Source organism: Neolamprologus multifasciatus, chromosome 1, assembly GCF_963576455.1.
Source record: "Neolamprologus multifasciatus chromosome 1, fNeoMul1.2, whole genome shotgun sequence".
In the NCBI taxonomy this organism is placed as follows: Eukaryota; Metazoa; Chordata; class Actinopteri; order Cichliformes; family Cichlidae; genus Neolamprologus; species Neolamprologus multifasciatus.
The window spans coordinates 31,986,663-32,013,275 of NC_140439.1; the positions used below are offsets into that span (position 1 = coordinate 31,986,663).

The following is a 26,613-nucleotide window of genomic DNA, read 5'->3' on the forward strand; positions in this document are numbered from 1 at the left end:
GATGATTTAATTAAAGATGAAAGAATTTAGACAGTTTTTAACTCTTAGTGTTCGTTTGACTTTGGGACCTGAAATGGACGGAGTTTTGGACCCAGATTACTCCGCGAAGGTCCTCACTACGGCAGCCGTAATGCTCTGACAATCCATCAAGCAGTGCGCCTTACCAAAGTTGTACTAAAACATTTTTTAACAGATTTCTGCATGCCAAAATCAGTTTGAGGTCAGTAAGCACAACCAGAATTCATACATAAGGCACACTCTCGATTTTTGAGAAAATGAAAGGATTTTAAGTGTGCCTTATAGTGTGGAAAATACGTTATACAGAAGAAAAGAATATATCATGATATATATCGTTACCGCACATGCTTCAAATTATATCGCGATATGAATTTTAGGCCATATCGCCCAGCCCTAGTTTCTATTTTCCTTGCTTTTGTGAACCTGAGACTGGATTGCTCACTCCGGCTGCTGTAACTTTCGTCAGCCTAACGGACAGGGACCCTGCAGTTAGCTCCTGCAGGGTTTCTTGCCATCCATGATTTTCAGGGCCCATCGTAACCGATGGATGGTAAAGTTCAAAGGGGCATCTGAACAAATTAAAGTTTAACATTGTTTAGAAGTGACTGTTTCATGTTTTTGTCGAACCCAAGTTGCCTTGGAGTAGGGGCACCCTAACTATCTGGTTGGGCACAGAAAATCAGAGGGAAGGTAGGCTAGGCTGTGTTAATGTCTGATAGTATAGTACACTCCAGGCAGGCATCGTTGCTCAAGATTGAATTCTGGAGCCCCTCTAATGTGCCTACAGCAGCCAGACAGGTGACAACATTCCTACAGTAGTATGTACTAGGGGGGTCACGGACACAGATCCCAGCACCCCTCGGTAATTCAGGGCAACTTGTATACTGCTACACCCCTACATAGCCGGGGCTGGTAGCCCCCTTACACATACATACTTGCCACCAACATTACATCCACAGGGTTGCAAACACTGTGCCTCTGAAACTCTAATAAATGGAGGTTTTGAAGTAAAGATTAAAATACACTTTTTTATTTATGTATGCTATGTAGTATTTACATTTAAGAGAATATTAAATGACTAAATGGTTGTTTGTGGGCATTTTTGTCTGTGTGTGTAATACAGCTGTCAAACCACAAGGTCATCTTACTAATAGTTAAAAATCATGATAAATAGTCTATTTACACAGTGTTCGTTTGTCTTGAGAAAAATAAGCTTCATTCATTAATTAAAAATGCAAGGTTTACTAAGATCTGTGCTTCTGCATTAAGTTGACAACACACTGACCTTGGAGTAGTACTCATGTGGCTTCAATAGATCAATTCCATCTGCCAAAACAAGACTGATTGGTTCACACAAGTGGGGCCTAATGTTTCCCATCATAAAAACAGCCTGCATTCACATGAGAGAAGCAGCCTAAAGATCCATGTACTCTAAAGCGTTTGTTGAGATACCCACATAATTATTTAAATCTTGTCAAAGGACAAATAGAACCAAGTTTGACTAATCAATAATGATTCATCCCAAGAACTTAAATAGCATATAAAGAAAAAGCTAGAAGATTTGTTATCCATTTCCTGACCAAGAGACAGTATTACATCTTAATCAAAAAAGTTTTCAAGTACTGAGTCCAAATTTAATCAAGCACCAAGTTTTCAAAAGTCTTTGAGATGCTCTCATAGGACTGGTATAGACCACAAGGTGAACCACTGAAAGCAAATAATAACGGAAAGGCATTAATTGGGAAGATCAGAAACCATAAAAGTAAATGTATAACTGAGCTATAGTCCTTCATTGTGAGGAAAATGCGTTCTCCCTTATCTTGTTCTCAGATGTCTGATTATGTCAAAACAGCCGTGGTTTCATTTCAGACTGTGGTGGTAGTGTTACAGTAATTAGCTTTTCTGTCTCAGGAGCTACTAATCAGCTCAACTCTATCTCCAACAGACCCCCTACTGAGGGAACTACAATTTCCAGTCCTTTGTTAACTCAGCTTTTTGCATGGTTGTGTGGCAGTAATCACTTTTCCAATTCAGGTAGTGTTCTACATATGACATAGCTCAATGTTAAAATCAACAGAACTTTTGTTTATTCAGTGAGGAATGGATTTTCTCTCTGAAAAGAAAATCGTTAGTGCTGCATAAACACAATATAATAATTAAACTTAATTATTAGACTTGACCTATAACATGCTATGCCTTGTGTTGTAAATGCACTTTTCTATCTTTGTTTGAGTCACTATGCCACTGTTTATTATTATAATAGCCTCAGTTGACAAATTGAATTTAAAAACGCAATTGTTTTAAATTGGTTTTTATACTAATACACAGGATCAGGCATAGAATGCAAATGCAAAGTAGATTACACATTCATTTACATTTTGTAGAAGACTGGAATTTTGAGCACTCAGAACAGTAGAAGTGTTTCATGTGGCCTCCTGTGCAGCAATTAGAGAACACAACATTTTAAAGCTTCAACAGGAAAGGGGTTTGGGTGGGGGTGTAAGGGAGAAGCAAAGTGGTTTATTTGACAAAGACCTATAAAAAGAGTCGAGATAATAAGCTTTTTTTTTTTTTATCTCTAAGAGCTATCATAATTAATGAAAAGGTTATCTTGAGTTTCTCATTGCTGATTTCTCAGGTCAAACAGTACCTTTTATTTTCCCCGTTTAAAGATTTTTCCCACGTATAAAAACCTGAAATATAACTGAGATTCATTTAGAATTTAGAATCTAATTAGGGTACAGTTCACTTTTATACACATAATCTGTTTTATTATATATTTTTAAAAAATATTTTAATGAAGACTGGAGCTGCTGTGGCCACTACTATTTAAAGTTTACACTTTTGTGTATTTATTTCTTTTTGTGTATTTATTTCTTCTTCAGCACTCCCCTCATTCACATTCATACTTTTGCTTGCTTTCACACCTGAGCTCACCCGTACATGTAAAACTTAATGCTGTTATTCAACAGCTTGTGAAAGAAAAACATGCTTTCTGCCTTGCCGTTTATATTTCCATCTGGCTGATGGTCATGCACTAACTAAATCCGAGAGATTGGGAGTATGATGAAGTTTGTGAATTTGCAAATAAATGAAACTTGCTCGAAGCAGTTCAGTTACAATGAAAAGAAGAGACTAAGATTTAAGTGAAGTAGAATATCCCCATCCACCATAGCTGGACTGGCCATCGGGCATACCGGGCATTTGCCCGGTGGGTCGCTGGCGATTTTTTGTTTTTATGGGCCGATCGATTTTTTTTTTTTTGGAAGGGTATAAATAATGAAAGGTGTTGGCTTGGCCAATTGGTCATGATCGACTCTGAGCTGGACCAATTACAGCCGAGGAGGTCGGATGCACCCGCCCCCTTGTTTAGCAATCTTACAGACGAACTAAAGAAAATGGAGAACAAAAAAAAGGAAAGGAGGTGCAGAAAAAATTAGGGCCAAAAAGAAACAAGCCCTTCAGGCTGACGCTGCCAAATGTGTAAAAATAACTGAATTGTTTGGTGGTAGCTATGGCATCGCTTCCACAGATTTAGCAACATCAGCAAGTGGTGGAGGCCAGCAGGTGGATAAGGGAAAGGGGAGGCAAGAGGAGGAGAGACCCGAGGCGGCCGCCGGCTATTGCAGTTAATAATACAACAGCTTCTTGCCATTTTTTGTGTTTCTTTTTATCGCTGTGTAACTGAGTTCAATTGAAAGCCTGCGTGCGCTAGTACCTCTTGCCACAAGTTCCCAGAATTCTTTGCGGTTTTACCCCTGAATGACGTCACATTTTTGGTGGGCCGGTCTCTAGTCAAAATGCCCGGGCCGATTTTTTGTCCCAGTCCAGCCCTGCCATCCACGCTTCATTAACTACTGCTCAATTCAGTAATCCTAATTTAGTTATTCAGTGTGCAATGCTCGGTAATCCCTGGTAAATTATTATTTTTGTTGATGACCATATTAGAGATATCGCCTCTTTTTAATACAGGTATTTTGCATTATTTGAAATTTGGCCATATTTAATATGAGCATGTAGCACTGTGCTAAGACTGTTGGCACAATCATTAGTTTAATATAAACAAGCTTTGACAGAAGTTAAACATATTTCAAATGTGATTCAAGTCCGTATGGGCCTTGTATTGTATGGTTTCACATAATGTACATATGTCTAAGACGTTCTCATCAGAGGGTAGTACAACAAGAACCTACTCATCAGAGTCCATCTGCCTGCAGAGAGCTTTTTTTGCTTTAATTAAACCCTCTTCTGGTAATCTGAAGAGAGTAAATCATTTAAATGAATAGTGCTTGGCACCACACTCTTAGTATCTGCTTAACTGATGGAAGCATTATTATAAGACTGGCAGTTGTAAGAGAAAAAAAAAAATTCTGCTCAGTTTTTGGAGTATGAAAATGATCCTATTGATATAAGGTCTGCAGTTTAATAATATTGAATTGAATGTAACTACATTTATAATAGATGCTAGCGCCAAGACATAAAATTTTGTTAAAATGTTAACAGAAAAAATGTTCATGGTCATACTTTGTTAGCCTGGACAAGAGAGAAGCATCATTGGCATTTTGCCTCTGCATCCACTGAAGTGGACTTGCCCTCCAACTCACTGTGGATTAAATCTTGGATGCAAAAAATAAACTTTTTAGGCTTTATTTAATGAGGCAAGAACAGCAAATTTGTAGAAATGATCTGTGAGGGGATATGTTTAATAAGGACAAATACACGCTTTTGCATCTGTGAGCTGCCCTCATCAATCTCAGTCTTGCTCGTTAAGGTTTAAATACCTTGCTCAGGGAAACTAATCACTGAAGGATGGAGGACAACCCTTATTTACTGTCTGAGTAGGTATTTCTGACTTTTTGGTTATAAAATATCACTGTCTATATATTTTTCTTTTCTTTTGGTTTAAATAACCATTCATTTACCTTTTATCTACTATTATACCCTTCATATTACAAAAGTCTGTGATCACAGCCACACTGCTTTCTTTTTAATTAATAGTCTAGTATTTTTGAAGATGCCCTGCCACCCATTGCAAATGTCCAAAGCCTGCAAGGAGCAAAGTTTGGAGTTCAAAGTCAAGCAATTCAGCTGCATCAGCACAACTTACAGCTGGTGCGACAGATAAAATTTAGGATGCAGGGGAATTGGCGCTTAGTCCCTAGTGACAGTGGTGGCTTGATGCCTGTGTCCTAAAGCCATCCTTTGTACTAGTGGCAAAAACACTTCCAACATTATGTGTGTGGAACAGGACAGAATTTGACACAAGCCTACGATTATTCTAAGAACCAATCTGACATTTTTTGTAAATAGATTGTAAAGAATTAAAAAAATTGGATTTTACTCTGACCTTTTGAAAGTACCGAGTGTATGCATATGAATATAATGAGTACTGGATAGAACAGGACATTAACATAATTTTCACTATTTGTTTTCCTCTATGCACACCATAATCGATTTGAAATGAAGCAACCAGGTTGTGAAGGAAGAGTAATCTTTTAGCTTTAGATTTAAAAAAACCCAACAATAACAACAAGTAGTACCTCTACTTTCATAGACCCAAAAACTGGGGGTACTACATAAAGGGCTATTGACTGATAAGAAGCTTCATGGCCAGGCTGTTTCCACATAACTTTATGAACAATTAGGTGATAAAAAAAAGTCAGGAGCTGAAGTATTAAAAACTTATACATAGTAGAAAAACCTGTCAATGAAGTAACAAAGGCAAGGAGACTCATTAGAGGGATACTGTATAGCAGAAAGTGTCAGAAGTTAATTATTAAAGTAAAAGAAAGCTCAGCAACACCAAAAGGCATAGAGGAGCATGGAAAAACTTCAAATGAGGGACTGGGGGATTTCTGACTATTGGTTATTTTTAATTATTGTTGATTATTGATTTATTAATTTTTTTTAGTTGTTTTTTTTTTCTCATTAAAATAGGCACATCAATGACAAAGTGTAAAATCAACAGATGTCTTCATGAATGTAGAAAAAGATGGTTTATCTCAAGATGTAAACCAGTGGTAGCACTGAAAAGGCCATATTAGACTTTGGTAGAAGTCTGCTCAGTCCTGAAAGAAGATTCTTGAAATATTGTATTTTACCAGAATGATGAGTAAGAAGGTTGAGACAAAAGGCTCCTGGTCATAAGCATAACACCTCATCTGCTTTGGAAGGCAGTGTTATCATATGAAAATGCATAACTGAAAGTAGTACTAAATTAATGTTGTTTATTCAGGGATCGATGACAAGATATAGGATTAATTTTAGGTGTATAGATCACGAAAGCATCTTAAAACAAAGAAATATAATATATGTATCAAAGTCAGTCACCTGAATTCAACTCAGCTGCACTTCAAGCTTGAGTTACTGAACACACAAAAAGATGCCACAAATAAACAATAAGAATGAAAAGTAATCCGTAAATTAATCCAGGACAAATGGTTGTAATTCCTCAGTAGTTAACACCATATTTTTTGCAAAAACCATACGAATTAAAGCTGAATTAAAGCCTGTGCTTTCAGTCATACCTGTATTGCTTCATTTCAAATCCATTGTGGATTACAAATATTGGGTCGCTGTCAAATATGGACCCGACTTAAGCTAAAATTAGGCTCAATATATTGAGAGCAATGGCCTCATTTAGTTTAGAAACCACAGCGGGAGAAAAAGTAGTGGAAAGGTTATGAGTCTTATTAATAATATCATGAAATCTAAATAAGTGTTCTTTTTAAGAGTCCAAATAATTTGAAAACTTTTAGAGGAGTTTAGACATTTCCAAATGACATTTCCAAATACTTAAAGCAATGACTACTCAGCTCCATTCTCTCTATCCCACCTATAAATGACCCCGACTAACTCAACAAAGAATAAAGAGGAATGACTTTTATCTGCCCTGATTGTGTGTGCATTTATAAAGCTATTCAAAACTTTCTTTCTCAAGAAAAAGAGACATGAGTCATAATGTCTTGTTAACCTATCGTCAGACATCTAACTTTCATCTCAGTGAAAGCTGTTCATGCTTCATGTGGTGTGTCAACTCTCTTGACAGTCTGTCATCTAGTTCTGGATGCTGTCTTCCATGACACATTGTTTGCCGTTATTCGCATCATGTATCTGCAGTAACTCGTGATGATTAATTATTTTTCAAACTCCCCCTGCATTGTATTAAAAGAGAGTTGCATCTCCCCCTACTGTTTCTGCTGTAAATGCTTCCATGCAAAATGAAATCAAAAAGAAATATATTGTATGTTTCCAGGTTTTTATGTGTCCTCATCTCACTTTGTTGTGAGAACACTAGGATTTTGATATGAACAACATCTCATGTATAGTAGCTAAACCTTTTTCTCCTGTAAACTAAAAGTAAAATGTATATAACGGAGGGCGTTTATTTGAAGGCTGAGTGCATGTAAAAGTCAACATATACACAGAATACATTGGTAAAAAAGCAGATATTCTCTCACACTTTGTTTGAACTGAAGCTACTATGAGTGTTTGGTGAGTTTCTTAACCTTTGGGCTGTTGGTAAATTAAGTTCTAACTTGTAAACAATGAGGTTTTGTACACTAGTTATGATTAAAAAAATGTAAAAAACTTTTGGCAACACATTTATGAGCAAATAATTAAATGATAGTGTTCTGCCACATGTGCACGTTAAGTATAAACACATTTGTTCCCAGTAGGTTACAGATTATGTAGATTCTAATTCTCTTAGTGTGAGCTCATTTATATTCATGACAGTAGATAATTTCACTTCCTCAGCACACTATGCACAGAAAAAAGTTGAAGAAACGAAAGCAGAATCTTAGTATTACTGTCAGTGTGTGGTCAGGTGTCTTAATTGCACCATGCCTCTTCCATGTAATGTATGGCAGCACTTATAGCTTAAACAAATAGAGCACACTACAAAAAAATATTATTAATAATAATGATAATAATATTAAATAATTGTAACTATATCCAATTATCCAGCATGGTTTTATTTTTTTGTTTGTTAACGGTCATGCACAAAAAAATGTACATTACTGATTAGTAATTTTCATCTGCAGGTAAATTAATGTTGTTTATTCGGGGATCAATGACAAGATATAGGATTAATTTTAGGTGTATAGATCACGAAAGCATCTTAAAACAAAGAAATATAATATATGTATCAAAGTCAGTCACCTGAATTCAACTCAGCTGCACTTCATCCTACTGAACACACAAAAAGATGCCACAAATAAACAACACAATATTTGATGAGGTTAGGCTATGAAACACAATTAAAGAGCCGTATATGATGCCTAATCAGAACGTTATCAAACAAACAGTAGTATTTTGAGAAGTGACCCATTTATAAAGACTCTTCTTAGGACTTTCTTTTATGTCTTTAAGGTAATGTGTTTTTGTACTACGGGGCGTAAACGTTTAAACCAAGACTGAAATTCTACTTCACTGACTGCTGGTGCTCGTATTTCCTGAATACGTGAATGCAACAACATGCCACGTCAGCTGATGTCTCCACGTAAAACTCACGTGACTCCTCTCCCCACGTGACATTCGTCGGACACTTGGCAATATCATGGCTGCAGCAGCGCAGTAAGTTGTGATTGACTGATGAATATGTATTTATTATACGCCTAATAATTAATAGAGTGGTGTTAGTGTAACCTGCTTTGCTGCATGCATGTTTCACTTACGTATTCGCGATATATGTTGCCAGCTAAAAAACACCCTTTGTTAACTGTCAAACTGCGCGATAAGTACCCGTTATTTTAGTGAAATATGGGACTTCCTAACTATTAATGCTTGCAGCTACGTTTTCGCTATTGTCTGTAATATTGTGACGCACTTTTGCTTTACTGCATGGATTTGTGTGTGTTTTAAAATCAGTATCAAAATTGGAAAATAATCCAAAAAGTTACTAAATATTTCAGGGTATAACTACATAGAAGGGGAACATTATCTGAGCTCAAGGAGCCACGTGATTAAACGGAAGACACAGAGACAGCCTAAAAACCACAGGAGAACTGGGACAAGTGTACCTTGAAAAGTTGTACACAAGTCTGCAACTTTAACCGTGCATTGCTTTAGAATGTTAGATATAAAGTAACTATATATAGTAAATTAAAAGTTGTCCTCAAGGGCTGTATAACAAACGCTGTGAATTCCAGCAAAATGGAAAACCAAGTTTTGAATTACTTTAGTTTTTTTCATTTTATTGCAATAAATTGGTTAAAACTGTTCATTTTAATTCTTAAATTTCAGTCTTCTTGTTCCGAGTTTGTACACCCTGTAGTATTATGCTGATCTCAACAAAGGTCAATTTTCTTGCAATTGTGAAACAACCCAGATTGACTTATTAACCATTATAAAACAATAAAATAATCTGCTGTGGTAATCATGAAAAAGTCTGCAGTCAGCACATATAAAGTTATCTCTGCTAGAGCGTCCCAGGCAATTGTCAGAGTGTGGAACAAACAGATGAGACACCTCACAGTATTATGTAATCTAGCACAACAATAGAAATTTTGCCCGCAAAATTAGGGTTTTCTAATCTTAAGTTATTGATACAGTTGTACTATACAAGGTATTCTTATTTCTGAGCTTTTGTTGGGTGGAATAGTTGGCTTCCAGTTACATAGATTTTATCTGCCTTGCTCAAAAATAGAAGTGGCTCTATTTTTTGCACGTACACACCTTAGCCAGTAAACTCCGTGAACCGTGAATGATACTGAAAGCCATCAGCCATTAAATTCTAGGAAGTTACAGATTAACCTTTGGTACAGATATGTTGGGTTTTTAATCTTATCAGCCAAGCTACGGCCAGAGACCAAGATTTATACCCAAGACCTATCACTTACAAGGCTGTCTATCTGTCTGTAGCTTATGTCTTAACTCTTCCCCCAAAGGGAGCTCGGGCAAAGGTTCACCTCTCTCTTTAAAAGTTTGATAGTACTGAGCAAATCTTGAGGATTGCTCCCAGGTAGAACTAAAAACACGACAGGTCATCTACTCCTGGTATTTATTCTGGAATAAATCTTTTTTTTTTATAGTGACTGTGAAGTATTATTAGATAAAATCTTCATCACTCAACCACAATATTAAAGTTCCAACACCACAATCTGTAGGGCCCAATAGCAAAGTCCATGTTTTGATGGTTCAGGCCACTTTTGCTGACACAAGGAGGCCGGCACAGTATTAGGCAGGGTTTTGATGTTCTGTCTGAGCGCTGCTAGTTTGCCCTAACATTAATTGAGAATTGATCATTTGCACTGCAATTATAGACAGATTTGGGACATATGACTCCACTGTGTACTACCACAGTGGTACAACATTAACTGTGTGAATCATGACAATTCATTTTTGCTATATAAATATCAGGATATGAGAGAATAACTGAATGATGCAAACAGTGTGGTAAGTTTAGTAATTGTGTTTGCAGTCTTGTGCTCGCTGATACAAGACAGTTCTAATTTTGACTCCAACTATGCATCATTTTCTCCAGCCACTACTCCACCCTGAGCCACGTTGAGATATTTTGTCTTCCTGTCCTTTCAGACCTGTCTACTGGCTGGGTAATGATACCCTGAGGGTGTCTGCTGCCCTTTTTGCCGAGAACCGACGGCGACTGTGCCAGGGGCTGAAAGCCAAAGATGGTGTGGTGCCAAAGTCAGTAGTAGTGCTGCAGGGAGGAGAACAGACGCAGAGGTACTGCACGGACACAGACGTCCTCTTCAGACAGGTAGGTACATGTATTGGTAGTGTATTTATTCATTCGTTAAAGGAGCCCAGTCTATCAGTGAGTTTGCTCTTTATTGTAGAGCTGCAGAGGGAAATTCTTTGCTTCAATGCTTTGTTTAATCAGTGTAAGCATGAACGTTTCTCTCACACAAAAACAGAACTGCAACAGAAACATATTTAGGAGTTTGCGTGTGAAGAAAAAGTATTACAACATTAAGCCCAAACGACCCCCAATTTTCTCCACAAAAAGTAGGGAAGATGATGCTGTCGTAGTTTAATGTAGAGTCTACCCAGGTGTTAAGAGTTAAAGTGTGTTTTTAAGGTCTAAAACAGCAGGATTGCCCTAAAAACGTTCTTCATCAGATCTTCATCAAACCACAAGCACAAATCTGATGACTTTTTAGCTCCTTCCGTCCACCAGCAGGTCTTGTTTAGCCACAACTGCACATGTTTAGCACCTATTAACATGTATTTTACTTATTACTTATCTATTCCATTATTTATTGTGATTTATTTTTCTTTTCACAGCACGTTGGCCAATGTGAGTTGTTTTTAAAGCTGCTTGTTTTTTAAAAATTTGAGTTGAATTTTACACAGCAGCAAATATACAACCAAGCTTTACAATAATTTTACATTAAAAGCATAAATATGCATCTTAGTCTGACACTATTTTTTAGTCAGGCAGCTTGCTTAAGGCTGACTACAGCAATCCCACTTTCTATTGAAATGACGCCTTAGAAAGTAAGGGGTGAGTCTAAAAGGGGGACATAGGGTGTACTATGCCATATTTAGTTCAATAAATTCTATTAATTAAAATGTAATAAAACTCTGAGCCACTGACCTGGTGCTGTTAGGCTGGTCACTGAATTATTATTATTATTAACATAAGTTAATAACCATGGGTGCACATAAGTGGTCTGCAGGTGCGCATAGGCTGCCAAAATAAAAGACACGCACCAGATAAAAAGTTGCAATGCGCGTTTGCGTACATGAGATTTTCTGGAGGAGGTTAGACATTTGTTTAGGACTCTTAAAGATGTCGAAGAAGCTCCTTTAAGCAATTACTTTGGTGTTCCTCCACCTCCAAAGAAATGTCAGAAGGAGTCCGAACCACAAAAGAAGCGCGTATTCTCGGAAAAGTGGTTGCAGGAGGTGAGCTGGCTTCAAACAAATGACAAACGGCATATTCTGCACCACATCTCTGTGCATCATCATTATTTTTTTGCTTTTGAATCTTTATTATTGCTTATTAATAAAAACAGAAGTATTCTTATCAGATTACTCAATTAATCTAAACTTAATTTCTAAAATAATCAATAGCTGTAGTTCATTTTGTCTGAACAATCAGTGTATTCAATTTGAGTGCACAAACACCTGACCTGGACAAAGTCAGGTTTCAACATTTCTTGTTGGCATATTCTCTACACCCTGCCACAGATATCTTGGACAACCTGTACACTGCATAGAAAAAACTTACTTGCATTTTTTGTCTTGAATATAATTCTTCTACAACACAAACTCAATACTGTTATTTGTTTGAACAGAAATCAGTCAGAATATTGAAGGTTTACTTTTGATGTCACTTGACCTAACTGGCTGGACAAAGGAAAGCTCTTATATTTCCCATGAAATAATCTGAACAAAGCTAGTTCATTAATCCTGTCACTGATTCTTGGTTTGTACAGGAGTCTTTCTTCCACTGGGCTTTTGGAGTGACTGAGGCTGACTGCTACGGAGCCATTGATGTGGACTCTGGGAAATCCATTCTTTTTGTTCCTAAACTGCCCGAGAGCTATGCTACTTGGATGGGAGAGTGAGTCACACTAATCCTCAAAGAGCAGTGTACAAGGCCAACATCAGCATCCGCTAGAACATAGCAGTGAGCTATACCTTCAAGGAAGGGCTGACAGTTATGTTATCAGCTTTTAAACCTTGTGTATTTAATTGTGTATTTTATTTATTGGCAAATGCAATATAATATATAATCATTTTATAAATACATAGACCTCCTCAGCCTTAGTGATTTGGACTATAGCAGTGCTGCCCTATAATATCAAGATCACTCACTCACTACAGAATAAATTGTTCAGTTAAACTACATTTATTTATTTATCCATAGTCAGTGTTGGGGAGTAACGGAATACATCTACCGCCGTTACGTATTTAAAATACAAAATATGAGTAACTGTATTCCGTTACAGTTACCGTTTAAAAAGGTGGTATTTAGAATACAGTTACTTTGTTGAAATAAATGGATTACACGGCGGTACTTCCCTGTTTCATATTGTGGCGGGTCAGGACTGTTTGGGTTTTGTTTGACAGCTACGCTCTGTTGTTCCAGGTGGCAGCGTTACGGTTGCCATGGTTACAGGGTGACGCTCTCTCTCTGTGTGTTTCTGGGTGAGAGAGGCCTTTTTGTTGTTGTTGTGCTAAGCTAATAGGCAGAATGCTACCGGTATAGCTCTAAAGAATGTAGCATCATAGGCAGTGTAGTCCGTGCTGCAGGGAGAATGGACTGCCATACACGTTATGTGTCTGTGAGCGAGGGAGGGAGAAAAAGGAAAAGTACGAGCTGTCATCGAGCAAAAACGGGAGCTGGAAGCATGTAAATATAATAATAACCACTGCAGCCAAGAAGAGTGCCTGACGAGCCCAGTTGTAAGTAAGCTATTAAGACTCGACTGTACACCGTGTTCGTGTTTTCCTCCAAAAACAATAAGTTCCGTTGGAGCAGCCTTCCAACGCCTCTCTCTGCCTCTTGCTAGCAAAGTTGACCCAGACAACAAAGTAAAGCTAGTTTTCGGCTACGAGCCCGACACAGAACCCACCATATTAGCCAGAGGTCCTTTACTACGGTTCGGAGCCGCGGACCTTCAGTAACAGTAATAAATCACAGCAATAGTACATTCATGTAGTTGTAAACAGCATGATAATATATTAAGTAATTCAAAGTATTCAGAATACGTTACTCTCATTGAGTAACGTAACGGAATACGTTACAGAATACATTTTGGGGCATGTATTCTGTATTCTGTAATGGAATACATTTTAAAAGTAACCTTCCCAACACTGTCCATAGTATTGTTTGGTTGTGTATAAGACGATCATTGAAAACTCTGGACACCATAACCGATACTGACCATCTCACATGGTCATGCTCACTTCCCTAATCTAGAAACCTAAAAGCATCTTTTGTCATATGACTCTTTAAGAAAAAAAATTCACTCAAAAGTAACGTGATCAGCAATTAATGTTCTAGGTTATGCTCAGTTTCTTTCCTCTCTGAACTCTGTCCTCAATACTGCACTTCTGCTAGTGTGTTGTAACATAGCCCATCAGTAATGTTTTAAGAGACAAGCCTTTGAAAATTCGTCTGATTTTATGTGTATGGTTTGTCTAGTGCACTTGTTTTCATCAGTTTTATGTTTTCCGTTTATTGACAGGATCTTTCCCAAAGAGCACTTCAAGGAGAAGTATGCTGTTGATGAGGTGCACCACACCTGTGATGTAAGTCTGTCAGTGTTGGTCTTTATAGCTCAGCCTCTCTGGTGTGATCTGTTTTTCTGTATGGTAGCTGATCTGTAATGTTAATTGATAAAGCCATGACCAGGATCAAAGGACATTAGTGCCGTTTTCCTCACATACGTTGCAGCTCTGAGCTTTTATAGTGATTACCCAGCAAAGGTGCAGTTGGCTCACTCGTGAAACTAGAAACGGTTACAAGTGAGAAAAGTCAAAGAATCTTGAATTCAAATTTATTGAAGAATTCTGTGAGACCAAAGGCAGCGATACACGTGTAACTTCCCAGGGGAAGAAAATACTGAAACCTTATGCTGGGGCAAAAGCACTAAACCCTTTAAGAACATTTGATCAGATTTTACTGGTGATTTTATACATACCCTGACAACTATTAGAATTAAAGTTAATTTACATAATGCTTCAAAATTACTGGCCACATAAGTTCCTAGAGCCATTTCAAGATGAATAGCGAGCCTTGCTTTTAGAAGGACTTTGATTAAACAGTCTAACCTTTCAGCTCCCTGGTACAAAGTCAGTGTGACGTATAATTATACTGATGTGTGAAAAGCGCAGGTAATAGACAGGTGTATTCACAAGTAGCAGGTGGCCTTTATGCATCCTGCCTCCTGCATGCTACCTAGACACCATCTGAGCCTAAATTAAACAGTATTTTCAGTAGTGAGAATGCCTCTGATGTAAGCCATCTCTTGCTCTGAGCTACAAGTAAGAAGGGGTAACTTTTGAAATTGTGCTATGTGTTTTAAAACAGATATTTTTTTTTTTTTTAAAGAAGAATCGTCACTATGCTAGTTGCACATCTTGGCTAAACCCCTATCGACAACCTACAAGAGGTGTACCAAATAGATTTTTAGTGCAGGTCTTATTTGATTTATAGTTAGTTATTGAAATTATAATAGAATATTCATGGAAAGGTTTGAAATGATTTCTGAGACCTGTTTGTATTTGCATATAATAGGACGATAGAACTAAGGTTATTTGTGTGAGACGGTGGAAAATCTCAGAGGATAGTCCTTAACCTGAGAAAATGTGGACAGTGCTTTTGGCTCCCCCAAAGCACATGGAGCATTACACTGATAATCCATTTGGTACAACAGTTCATTAAAATGCATAACTGAGAAAGAGCCAAACCACCCACACTCTTAGGGGGGCTTCATTTTGAATTTTATTATTTAAATTTGTAACCTGCACTTCTGTTTGCTTCATTTAACAGCCCAGTGTGAGGAATGCACTTAAGTTAAGGCTCTTTGTAATTGCATGTTTTGAGAGACTAGAAAAACGGTTATGTTTATCAGTGTTGACAGCAGATTCCCAGGGGAGCTGTACTGGTGGATTGACAGCACCAGAGCTATTCTGGAGGTGTTCATGTTAACAAATCATAAAATATATTCAGACTACAATATAAGAGTGTTCACTAGCCAGAAAATGCTAAGAGGTTGGCATTTAAACAATCACATAATTATACAGTAATTTCCATGTTTACATTTTGTCCAAGTGATGATTCATACTTCAGATGATATTTCAGGTATTTTAACATATCTGCACCTGCTTGAGGTGTTAGATATCCTAATTAGTCTCAGGTTAAGATGCAAGTCATCTGCCAATTTTTCCATCAATCAACACCAGCTTAACACAGTAGGTAAAATTAGAAAAAAATAATAAACATAAACGCATGACTACCTACAAATACCCAAGGCTGACATCTAGAAAGACAAAGAAGCAGTTGGTGGTGTTCAGCATTCAGATGGCAATGCTGCCTACAGAAGAACCAAAAAGAGAACAATACTTCTTTCTTATCCAAATCAGGTCATGAATATTTTAGGCAGCACTCAGACATGGGAGGTATTGATGCACACACACACACACACACACACACTTTTCACTGCACTACCCTACTTTAAATGCACACAAATCACCTTTAAATTGTTGAATTTGTGTTTTAATAGTATCTGGCATTTTCATGATTCTGTTGTGTTCTGTTTCGATATTTTTTTTAACTTTTAAATAATAGATGCATTTCTAACCATGAGCAGATCCTCTATGCATCATCACTATATACAGGGTAAATGTTTTCATGTTTTAAATTTACAGTTGAGAATGAGAATGATTTCCTCACATTGCCATTAAAACTGTTCAGACACTATTCATGTGAGTGTCCTTTCAAACTATGTCTTATTCCAGTTTCTAAAAGTTGAGCTGCTAGAATCTAGATTGTAGGTTTTGAAGATAAAGCGTGTTTTAAGACAATGGAGTGAATAATTTAGGAATTTTCATTTTATTAATGATATTATTATTATTTAGCAGATACTTTTCTGACAGGCAGATATGTTGTATTGCCTGCCCAGTAAGTGGTGCAGAGGATGGTCAGGATTATCTGTGATGGATAGCAGATTGTGTGAGTTTTCCAGCCAGTCATAGAGCCAGACTTCCTAATTAGTTTATTGAGTTTATTGGTGTCTCCGGCTCTGATGCTGGTCCTCTAGCACTGTAGAGCATTTTGGTGCACACATCATTTCAGCTGCCTTAGGAACTCTGATCCATAGAGTTCACTTGGGGAGAAGAAGGGGAGTGAGGGTGAGTGGAGACCAGAGTTTGTGTGGAGGAAACAGCAAAGGGCTGTGAACCAAACCTGTTGAAGACATTGTTTAGCTCATTTGCTCTCTCCAGGCTGCCTACTGGTTGTCTGTCTGTCACTTTAAACCCAGTGATTGTCTTTATTTTACTCCCGTAGGAGTCTTTGCGTTTCCTCAGCTTCACCCTTAGGTTGTGCTACATGCTTCTCAGTTCTTCCCTGTCCCCAAACCTGAAGGCTTTTTTTCTTTTTATTAAGCAGCTCTTTCAGGTCAGTGATCCAAGGCTTTATTGTTCTTACAGCAGCATAGCGTCCTGGTGGAGAAGCCACAGAGGCAGGATGGTTCCTGCCAAAGTCACCTTTATTCTGCCACCTGAAAGCAAAGGAAAACTTGTGCTTGTTTTTTCTACCATTCTATTATATGTCTAATTAGTTTTTGTCTGCATTCCTGCAGATAGCCAATGTCCTGTCCAACCTAAAACCAGCAGTTCTCCTCACACTGGTATGTCTCACTCATTCTTGCCCAATTACAGCTAATACTAAGCTTCTGTTAAGTAGTATTGAATATTGCTGGTATGGGAGTATTTTGCTGAATCATCCTCACCCTAATCACCCCTCTGTACCCTGCTTTATGTTGGCTCCCACCTCAGTTGTATGAAAAATAAAAATTTTGTTTAATTAAGCTCTTATATAGTAGCACCAAATCTGCTTTTGAAAAAGGTTACCTTTTAAAAATGGATGAACTCCTAGATACCAGAAAATATTTACTAAGCTGTATAAACATTTGAATTCACACGGTGGTGATGTGATCATTTGTTTGCCTGTTTGATATTTTGTCTGCAGCGAGGACAGAATACAGATAGTGGGAGCACTTGCCGTGAGGCCTCCTTTGATGGAATTAGTCGGTATGTTTAATTGGCTTCAATTTGCATTAACATAATTATACTTTGTTTGTGGATGGGGTTTTCTCTGTTTTTCACTAAGTATGCAGAAAACTTTTACATATACTTATTGTTGCTGATTAACCTAATTTCAAATATAATTCAATTGAACAAATTTTCTTGTTATTCATTGATTAATAATAGCATTGTCCTTGGCACTGGTCTTTGTTCTTTTAACTGCATATATTTGCTATTTTTATCATCCTACTCTAACCCCAGATACTTGTGAAAAAGGCTCAAGTACTTGTTTCAAAAGAAATGTAACCATTTGCTTCATATTCATTTAATTTCTTTTCTTTTTGCTTTTCTTTCTTGGATTAGCTTCCAAGTGAACAACACTCTTTTACACCCTGTCATTGTGGACTGGTAAGTAATTAAAATTTGTCACTGAAAAAGTCCACTTGAGAAAAAGCACTTTTTGCCTAAGAGTTTGTTCAGTCAGATTCTCGCAAATCTTGGCAATTACAGCTGCCCGGTCTGGTAATTGTGTGTCTGCTATCAGAAACGGGGGCTTTTCTTGTGGTTGTTTCGTTTTCTTTCTTTTTTTCCCCCTCTCAATTGAGAAGTGAGACTGTGTGGATGTAATGGACTTCGTGCTTGCCTGGTTGTCCTTGGCATTAGAGCTTGCACCCTCCAGATGAATTGACATTTTCTAAAATGAGGAGGAATGCTTTTCAGGCACACCTCATGGGAAGCAGGGCTTGATTGAACCCTCTGCACACTCGTCTCACTACAGCTCTTTTTTTCCCCTTTTAATTACTGTTACTGTTTGTTACAAGTGCATTGGATTATTTATGTGGATTATTTGTATAGAAATCTTTATTTCATTTCATTACTAAGCCATCTTAGGTACACACAAAACATGAGAACAGCATGGTATGAATTAGCAAGCAAAGTTTTAATTCAAGTGAAAGACTCACATTGTAGACATACATATTATAGGTAGCTCTGCAACAGTAGCTTATAAAGCATCAACTGTAATAACAAAAAATGACAGATCTCATTTATATACAACTTACCTTAAAATTACCTAAAACAAGCTTCTCGACACGTGATTCTTACACTTGTTGCTATGTTAGCAATGTATATTTGAAATAACTATTTCAGCCACTAGAGTACAGATGTTGCACTAAATATGGGTACTTTTTCAAACTTCCTGTCCTTGCTCATCTTAATAATGACATTAATGAATGGAATCAGTCCAGTTTTGAGTTTGCATGCTACAAGAATCGTCCACGAAATAGCTGCCATGAAAATCCCCCTGGGCAAATTGACAGCATTGCTACTACCTCTCTTACTGGTGGTTCCAAACTAGTTAAAACTGATTGTCTCTACAAGTTTTGAGATTGCAGCTAATTTCTATTTACCTCAAATAAAAATAAGGATGTTTGCTTATTTGGAAAATAAAGTACAGGTTAAAGAAAAATACACCAGTTTTCTTTTAGTCTGAGGCCTATATTCTGTGTACTATATGGCTGTAGATCCACTGTAATGTGTAATGTGATTTTCTTAGTCAGAGAGACAGCTGGTTACTCCTTCTCTGTTTGCAGCCGTGTCGTTAAGACTGATATGGAGCTGGAGGTCTTGCGCTACACCAACAGAGTTTCCAGTGAAGCCCACAAAATGGTAAGTTAGCTCTCAGTTAAACAGGCGATTTTTAAAAACTGAAAGTAGTATATTTATGGAACGAAAGGAAAAGGAAGGGGGAAAAAAATCAGAGCATGGAATTAAACACGCAAAGTATCAAAAAGCTTATTACATTTTAAAACTCCCCCAAAGGTGTAATGATCTCAGGATCCTCTAAGACATTAAACTGTTTAAACACTATCGATTTTAACTTCCTCCAGTAGCTTGGAGGCGAGCAGTTAACTGTGGTAGCATTTGACCAATAAGCTGTAACATTAAAGCAATACTTTACATCTGCACAGGATTTGACTCTATCAACATAAATAACCTCTTCAGGGGCTGAGCAGCAGTTAAACTCACAATTTTATCTGTCCTTTAAAGTCACTCACAATAAGTGTTGCGTGTGTGCTGTTTAAAAAAGAGAAGCTCCCAAATAAGCATCTCTCATACTTATAAAAACCTTATGCTTTTATGTAGTACTTCACTGCAGCTCTACAAAATACACTATTTTGTATATAAAGAACATTTATTAAATGTGTTATAAAGAAGAAGAGCAGCATCAGAAATTAGAGTAAAAAAAAACCCAAGTGAAGCACATTTGGTTATACATTGAGCTAAAAGTAAACTACTTAATTATGATGCACTTCCGGTTGATTCTTTATCCATATAATCTTTAAATATAACAACTTTAAACACACTAATGTGCTCTTGCAGCTCCAAATGCTTAACTAGCATAAGCAGTATGAGCACCTAATTACTTAGCATATCCCTTCGTAGTGCACATTACAAAGTGATTTTCAGCCTCCATTACTCATGCTGTGTTTACACAGTGGTTGTTTACACCAGCAGAAATGTTTAACCACTTTATCAAAAACAGTTAAACTGATGCTCAGTTAAAATGTTTATTTTACCACAAAGCTTGGCTAGAATCCAGTAATGTCCCTGCAGTTAGCTACTGCAATGAAAAGATCCATCTGTTTCTTTATTTCCCTGCCATGTGTATCACACACAGTCAGCTTTGTCTGTGTTTAAATTCACGGGGGTATTGTGGGAAGATAAAACCATGGCACAAGATCATGGACGTTTGTTTCATAGTTTGATAGAACTGGAACCAACACACCTCCAGCAGAGATTCAAAAGATTTCTGCCACAGTGCAGTCAGGTACAAAAATACATTAATAAGTTTTAAAAAAAACTTAACTTGCACTCTGTGGACATTGAAGATAATTTTAATAAAGGAGGATGGAATTTGAATTGAATTTAAAAAGGATTTAGAAAATAGATTTCAAGCTTGCTAATCTCATATATTGTTTTTCTTTTTTTGCATAGGTCATGAAGCATGTGAAACCTGGAAAGAAAGAATATGAAATGGAGAGGTCAAGTTTTTTTTTATTATGAAGACATAAAAACTTGTGTTTGGTGACAAGACATGGAAGCACTCTGCATTCCTTAGACTTTACTTACTCTTGCTTACTTACATGATAATGAATTTTTGAGCAAGTGGACTTAGTCCACACTAATTTAGGTAGATGTTATGCTGATGCATTTACTATGTTTGACGATATGTAATTGGTTTGTTAATTATTATATTGGATTAGTTAAACCTTTGATGTGTAAAATTAGCAGCAGGTGATGATGAATGAATAAATCAGTTTAGATTACACCCTGGTGACACAGATGGAACAAACAGAAATGTCACACCTCTTTGCTTGCTTAGAATTATTAGCTCCAGTGTAGAAAGAAATCTGAAGGCCTTGTTAATGATGTGTAACGTAATGACTGGTTGCTCGGTAACTGGCAAGTGTGCATATTGCTTCACTGCATGCTTCTGGTATACAAACATAGTATAGGATTACAATTCAGATTCAGTGCTTGGTTGTAGTTTTGAGGTACTCAAAATATCGGTGCTTAACACAAGAAATATGTAATGGTATAAATATTTCAGTTTACTTTCTTCATGTCTGAGTATTCACTACCCTTGGTGTCTTAGTAGCTTTCCATCATGCTCATTTGTGCTGGCCATTTAAGAGGAATCGTTTAACATCCTACACAGGTCTGCAATGCTGTCGAGATTCATAAAGCTGTTTGATGCGTTTGGCCATGTGATGATTAAAGAATGAGTGCTGAATGAATTCTTAAAAAGCATAGAGTCAGGAAAAGGGCAGAGGAAGCCTGTCAGGTAATTAGATTTTTTTTCCTTTTGTCTTTGCAGTCTTTTCCAGCACTACTGCTATACTAAAGGAGGAATGCGCCACACCTCTTACACCTGTATTTGTGGAACGTGAGCATTGACAATTCATTACCTGTTTTATTTGTGGTATTAGAAATCAAATTGATTCTGTTCTTCCTGGTGCCAAAAATGAATGAAGGAAAACCATTGCTGTAGTGCTTTTTTCCTTTAGAGTTTAATACCGGCAATCGTAGCATACTGATCATACAATCGAGCAGTTGATCCTGACACCATAGCCCTAGGCATTAGAGCACCAAATACTCTGTTCCTCTATTAAGTTGAGCGCTCCTAGGGGGAAAGAAAATACTTAAATTTTAGACAAAATTGCAATACATTGGAGGAAACTATGCTACTGCAGTACCTTCAAGGGTATATGACACAGTTGAGCAGGCTCCATGCATCTCTTCTGTATCCCTGGTGATTTGTTGGCCAGAATAAACTATGCTCATTAAAAAAAACGGTATTAACATCCCCCCTTTAGCTGTGAGCTAGCAGCATCATTATGGATGAAAGATTTTGAAATGTTGTTAATCATGTTCTGGCCTTTTGGGTTAAAGGCCATGCATCATGAACATTGTAAAGATTAGTGGCCTGTTGATGAAAGCGTTTTTCCTGTTAAAACTAGGGGTTTAAAACAAGAGACTGGAATCCATTTGATGCTTTAAAGTATTCTCTACTTTGAAGAATAATGTTATTTATGTTTTGTGACTGGTTGTCTCTTCAATGTATGCATTGTTTATTCCCACCAGTGGCAATAATTCCTCTGTTCTCCATTATGGTCATGCTGGCGCTCCTAATGACAAGACAATCACAGATGGAGATATGTGGTGAGTACCGATGGGTTGTTGAAAGCCGGTCGGAGCGGGCACGCTCCGTTTTGCATAACTATTTTTAAATCCAGGTAGAACTGGAACCACATAAGCTAGCATAATAATTTTTTTTTGCATATGAAGCCGGAGGAGTTGTACTTACATCTTATGCCATCAGCTTGTCCTAGGTCACGGTTTCCTTCCACATATAGTTTTGCTAAAATTTCATAAAAAGCGCTTGCAGCAACAAAAACATAATATTCCAGAAACAGGCTTTGCCGATCCAATCAGCTGTTAGCTACAATTATCTGTTATCAGCTACAATATTTATTTTTGTTTTTCCTGCTGTATATAAAAATTGGTGTATTTCAAAAATAAAACTATGAAGACACTCAAACTAAATTTCCTGTGGTGGGAAACTATTTTGTGGAACTTTTTTGTATTTACAGTTTTGAGGGATAAGCCTCTTAAATTTCTCTAACTAGAAATATATGTTAAAAAAACAAAAACGATTTTCAATTTTTTTGTAGTTTATTGCCCTTTTTTGCAATTTATGTAGTTACTATGCACTTAATGCATGCATATTATTCAAATTTGGGTTATAATGGTTGTATTGATGTATAGCAACTTGAAATGCTCCCAAAAATGGCACTACAGCATGTAAAAATATAATATAAGATCTGACAGACTTGGTTCTATGGTAGGTCTTAAAGGGTTAATGAAGGGGGGGGCTATAACCACCTCATTCTTCTGGATCTTAATTCAGAATGTGTACAGATTCTCCTAAATGAGCCATTTCCTAGCATACAGTTTTTGTCAAATACCATCGCAAATGCCATCAAGGTTACTCTTCTTGTGACCTTTAGTGACTTTGCCATCTCTGTGCATCTCTTTTTATCAAAAAGCATGTGGGACACAAACATAAAACATGTTGGAAATAAATTCTTTAATAATTCTCTAATCATTTTTATTTGTTTTGTCTCCTGCAGTCTCTTTGATATGGGTGGAGAGTACTATTGCTACTCCTCGGACATCACCTGCTCCTTCCCAGCTAATGGCAAGTTCACTCCAGACCAGAGGGCCATCTACGAAGCCGTCCTGAAAGCCTCACGTGCGGTGATGGCTGCCCTCAGACCAGGTTATATTATTTTACCTAACTAAAATTAAAGTGAGCAAATGTCATGAAAACTGAATCTGCTGTTCCTATTGAAACATAGCAGCAAAGGAGTTAAAAACTAATTAATATGTTACAGATATAGAAATCTGTTTTTCTTAAGCACAAATCATAACTGATCACCATGAGGATACTTGTCTGTAAAGTCTTTAAACTGGTTACATGTGTAGTGTTTTCAGTAGTTACAAAAGTATTATTTAGTATTCATTACAATTGGAGCTTTGAAAATAATACCCTTGTGAATTACAGTCCCTAAAAAGTTAATAAGCTTTTAAAATAACATGCATAGTTATGTTTTTAACTGCTTTGTTGTTCATTGACAAAAATGCTTGTTTTGAAGGTGTGAAGTGGACCGACATGCACCGCGTGGCTGACAGGGTTCACCTGGAAGAACTTGTAAAGATTGGCATCCTACATGGCAGCGTGGAGGACATGATGAAGGTCCACCTGGGCTCTGTATTCATGCCCCATGGCCTTGGACATTTGCTGGGTATTGATGTGCACGATGTAGGAGGTTACCCTGAGGTGAGAACAGAACTTGTGTTCTGCAATTTCACACAAAACAACAACTAGTCAGCAGTTATTTCTGTGACAGTCATAGTCTGAAGACAGTAGAGGACGAAAATATTTCTGTTACTGGAATATTGATGTGTCCTCAGAAATAAAGAGACCATTGGTGCAGAAGTGAGAGAGGAACTAAATTAGGCCAAGCTGCAAGGAACAAGTTCAGGATGAGGACAGGAGCGAGGGGAAGATGAAATGTCATCTGAACTTTGAGCACAGATAGTTTCACGCTGTGGTGGAGGAATTTGTAGTGATATTCAGTTTTGACATGTAAATAGAGAAGTTGGTTAACCCTCAGCATTTCCAGTAGAACTACTGGATGTTCCCCTGCTGACAGCAACAGTATGAGAATTAAACTTTGAGGGCGTGGGAATCACTGAATGCAGTGCTCAGTGTGTGGATACATGACATTACTGTTGACTGACTTTGGTAAGTGTGACAGGAAAATATAAAAATTATGAATTAATAAACTTCCATGTTATATGGCTCTTATCTGTCTCTTCTTCTTGTTTGGGTAAAAAGCATTTTGATGATTTTTACATAAAGTCTTGCATGAAAAACCCTGAAATATTTTGACTTTGAGCAAACTGACAAAAAATATAATAGCCTTTATTTATGGTATCAGATACAGTAGTTGGAGAAACCTCAATTTAGTCAGTTTTGCACATATTTTAAAAGTACATTTATTTAAATAATGAAATAATACTACTGTCAACTGCTGTATAGGGTATCGAGCGAATTGACGAGCCTGGATTGAAGAGTCTTAGGATGGGCCGCCTGGTGCAGGAACGGATGGTTCTTACCGTGGAGCCTGGCATATACTTCATCAACCACCTGCTGAACCAGGCCCTGGCTAACCCTGCCCAGAGCTGCTTCATCAACAACCAAGTGCTGGCTCGCTTCCGTGGCTTTGGAGGGGTTAGTATGCTTGCACAGTTCTTTTTGTTGTTTATGTTGGACCAAGGTGGTAACAGAACAAAGGGCCAACTGATACTGAAATTAATTCAGCTTCTGCTTGGTTTACAGTCTGACAGGATTGGTATTCTTTCATGATTTGCTAAAGGCCAAATGTACAACTTTGAAGATAGAAGCTATAAAGATTGAATAATGTCACTTTAAGCATGAAAACGTCAGCCAGTTTAAAATTTAAGGTGCTGCTATCTCTAAAATTGTGTCTGTAGAGTGTGCTTTTCCTTGTCCCACCATCTGTGACTTTTTATATGTAAATTAAACACTGCAAGATCTATTGAATGTTATGGTATTTTAGGTATTGTGTCATATTTTTGATCAGTTCAAAGTCACAATAGAACCTAGATTGTCATACAAGTATTTCTAAAGTCTATTAACTGAAAAGTAAGATCACAAATATGTTTATGCTAATTAATGTTAGAGTAACAGATTTTCTGTCAAGGCCATTTAATGACAAATCCTGAAAAATCAGCAAAATAAATGTGAGGATGTATTCCTCCAAAGAAAGTCGTGTAGTAGCTCAGATCAACCTAAAATACTTTTCAAATTGATAGTTTGAGTTAAAATTTCTTAAACTAGGGTATTCCTACAAAATAAATCAGCAAATGAAAATGTATATTTAAAAAACTTTCAGTAACTGATCCAGCTCATTTCAAATCTTTGAATGTCTCCTGCTTTTGACTATTGTCATGTGTCACTAACCACTTTGTTCCTTCTTTCTGTAGGTTCGCATTGAAGATGACATTGCGGTCACAGCAGACGGCATGGAGCTGATGACTTGTGTACCTCGTACAGTTGAGGAGATTGAAGCTTTTATGGCTGATTCCACAAAACCTTTCAGTCCAGTTGTTTGAAGAAACGAAATTAACTTTCATTGAAGTTTTCTATATGATTGCTGAGGAATATCAGCAGTAATCAGTAAAGCTCAACTTATTTCTTGGCTCTCATATCTTAATCATGAAACGGATACGCAATCGAGATCAGCAGCATCACATAAAGCTTTTGTAAAGTTTAAAGTTCTGATGTACATTAGCCACTGTCAGTTTTACTTGACAAACTTTACAATAATACAGTATTACATTAAAATCTTTGTGCCTCCAAGGAAAATACATTTTCTGATTTTAAAAAAAATATTCTTATATGTTCCTCTTTGTAAACATTGGATTGAAATTGATGTAAATAAATCTTTTAATTTCCAGCTGTGTAAAAGATTTGTTCATTTATTGGTCAGTTAAAAAAACATTTGTAAATATACAAATTGTTACACTTGACAAAGAAATAGTGCAAACAAGACAGTAATTAGTGTAAGTATGAATGGTGAGTACTTCAGTTACTCAAGATTCATAAAGTATTACTGCAAGTAGGACTGCACTGATTTATTTGCAAATAAGACGGCATTTCGAAATAGTAAAGCAATAAACATTTGTTTCATCAGTGCTGTATTGATGTAG

The 26,613-nt window shown here is 37.0% G+C and overlaps 1 protein-coding gene across 1 annotated transcript; it reads left to right on the plus strand.

Moving 5' to 3' along the window:
- The first annotated feature begins 8,464 nt into the window (after positions 1-8,464).
- Positions 8,465-26,371, plus strand: pepd (peptidase D). The gene is made up of 15 exons (XM_085161032.1): positions 8,465-8,595; positions 10,558-10,741; positions 12,426-12,553; positions 14,184-14,247; positions 17,304-17,351; positions 17,693-17,754; positions 18,112-18,156; positions 19,341-19,416; positions 20,746-20,792; positions 21,629-21,697; positions 22,396-22,473; positions 23,445-23,593; positions 23,970-24,154; positions 24,920-25,111; positions 25,888-26,371. The coding sequence occupies exons 1-15, from the start codon at positions 8,579-8,581 to the stop codon at positions 26,014-26,016; spliced, it is 1,473 nt and encodes a 490-aa protein (XP_085017158.1). The 5' UTR covers positions 8,465-8,578; the 3' UTR covers positions 26,017-26,371.
- Positions 26,372-26,613: the final 242 nt, after the last annotated feature.

Excerpts from the sequence above, each read along its gene's own strand:
- pepd (XM_085161032.1), top strand. Across the intron at positions 17,755-18,111 it reads TCCTTTGATGGAATTAGTCG|CTTCCAAGTGAACAACACTC; the intron begins GTATGTTTAATT and ends TTCTTGGATTAG. Across the intron at positions 24,155-24,919 it reads ATGTAGGAGGTTACCCTGAG|GGTATCGAGCGAATTGACGA; the intron begins GTGAGAACAGAA and ends ACTGCTGTATAG.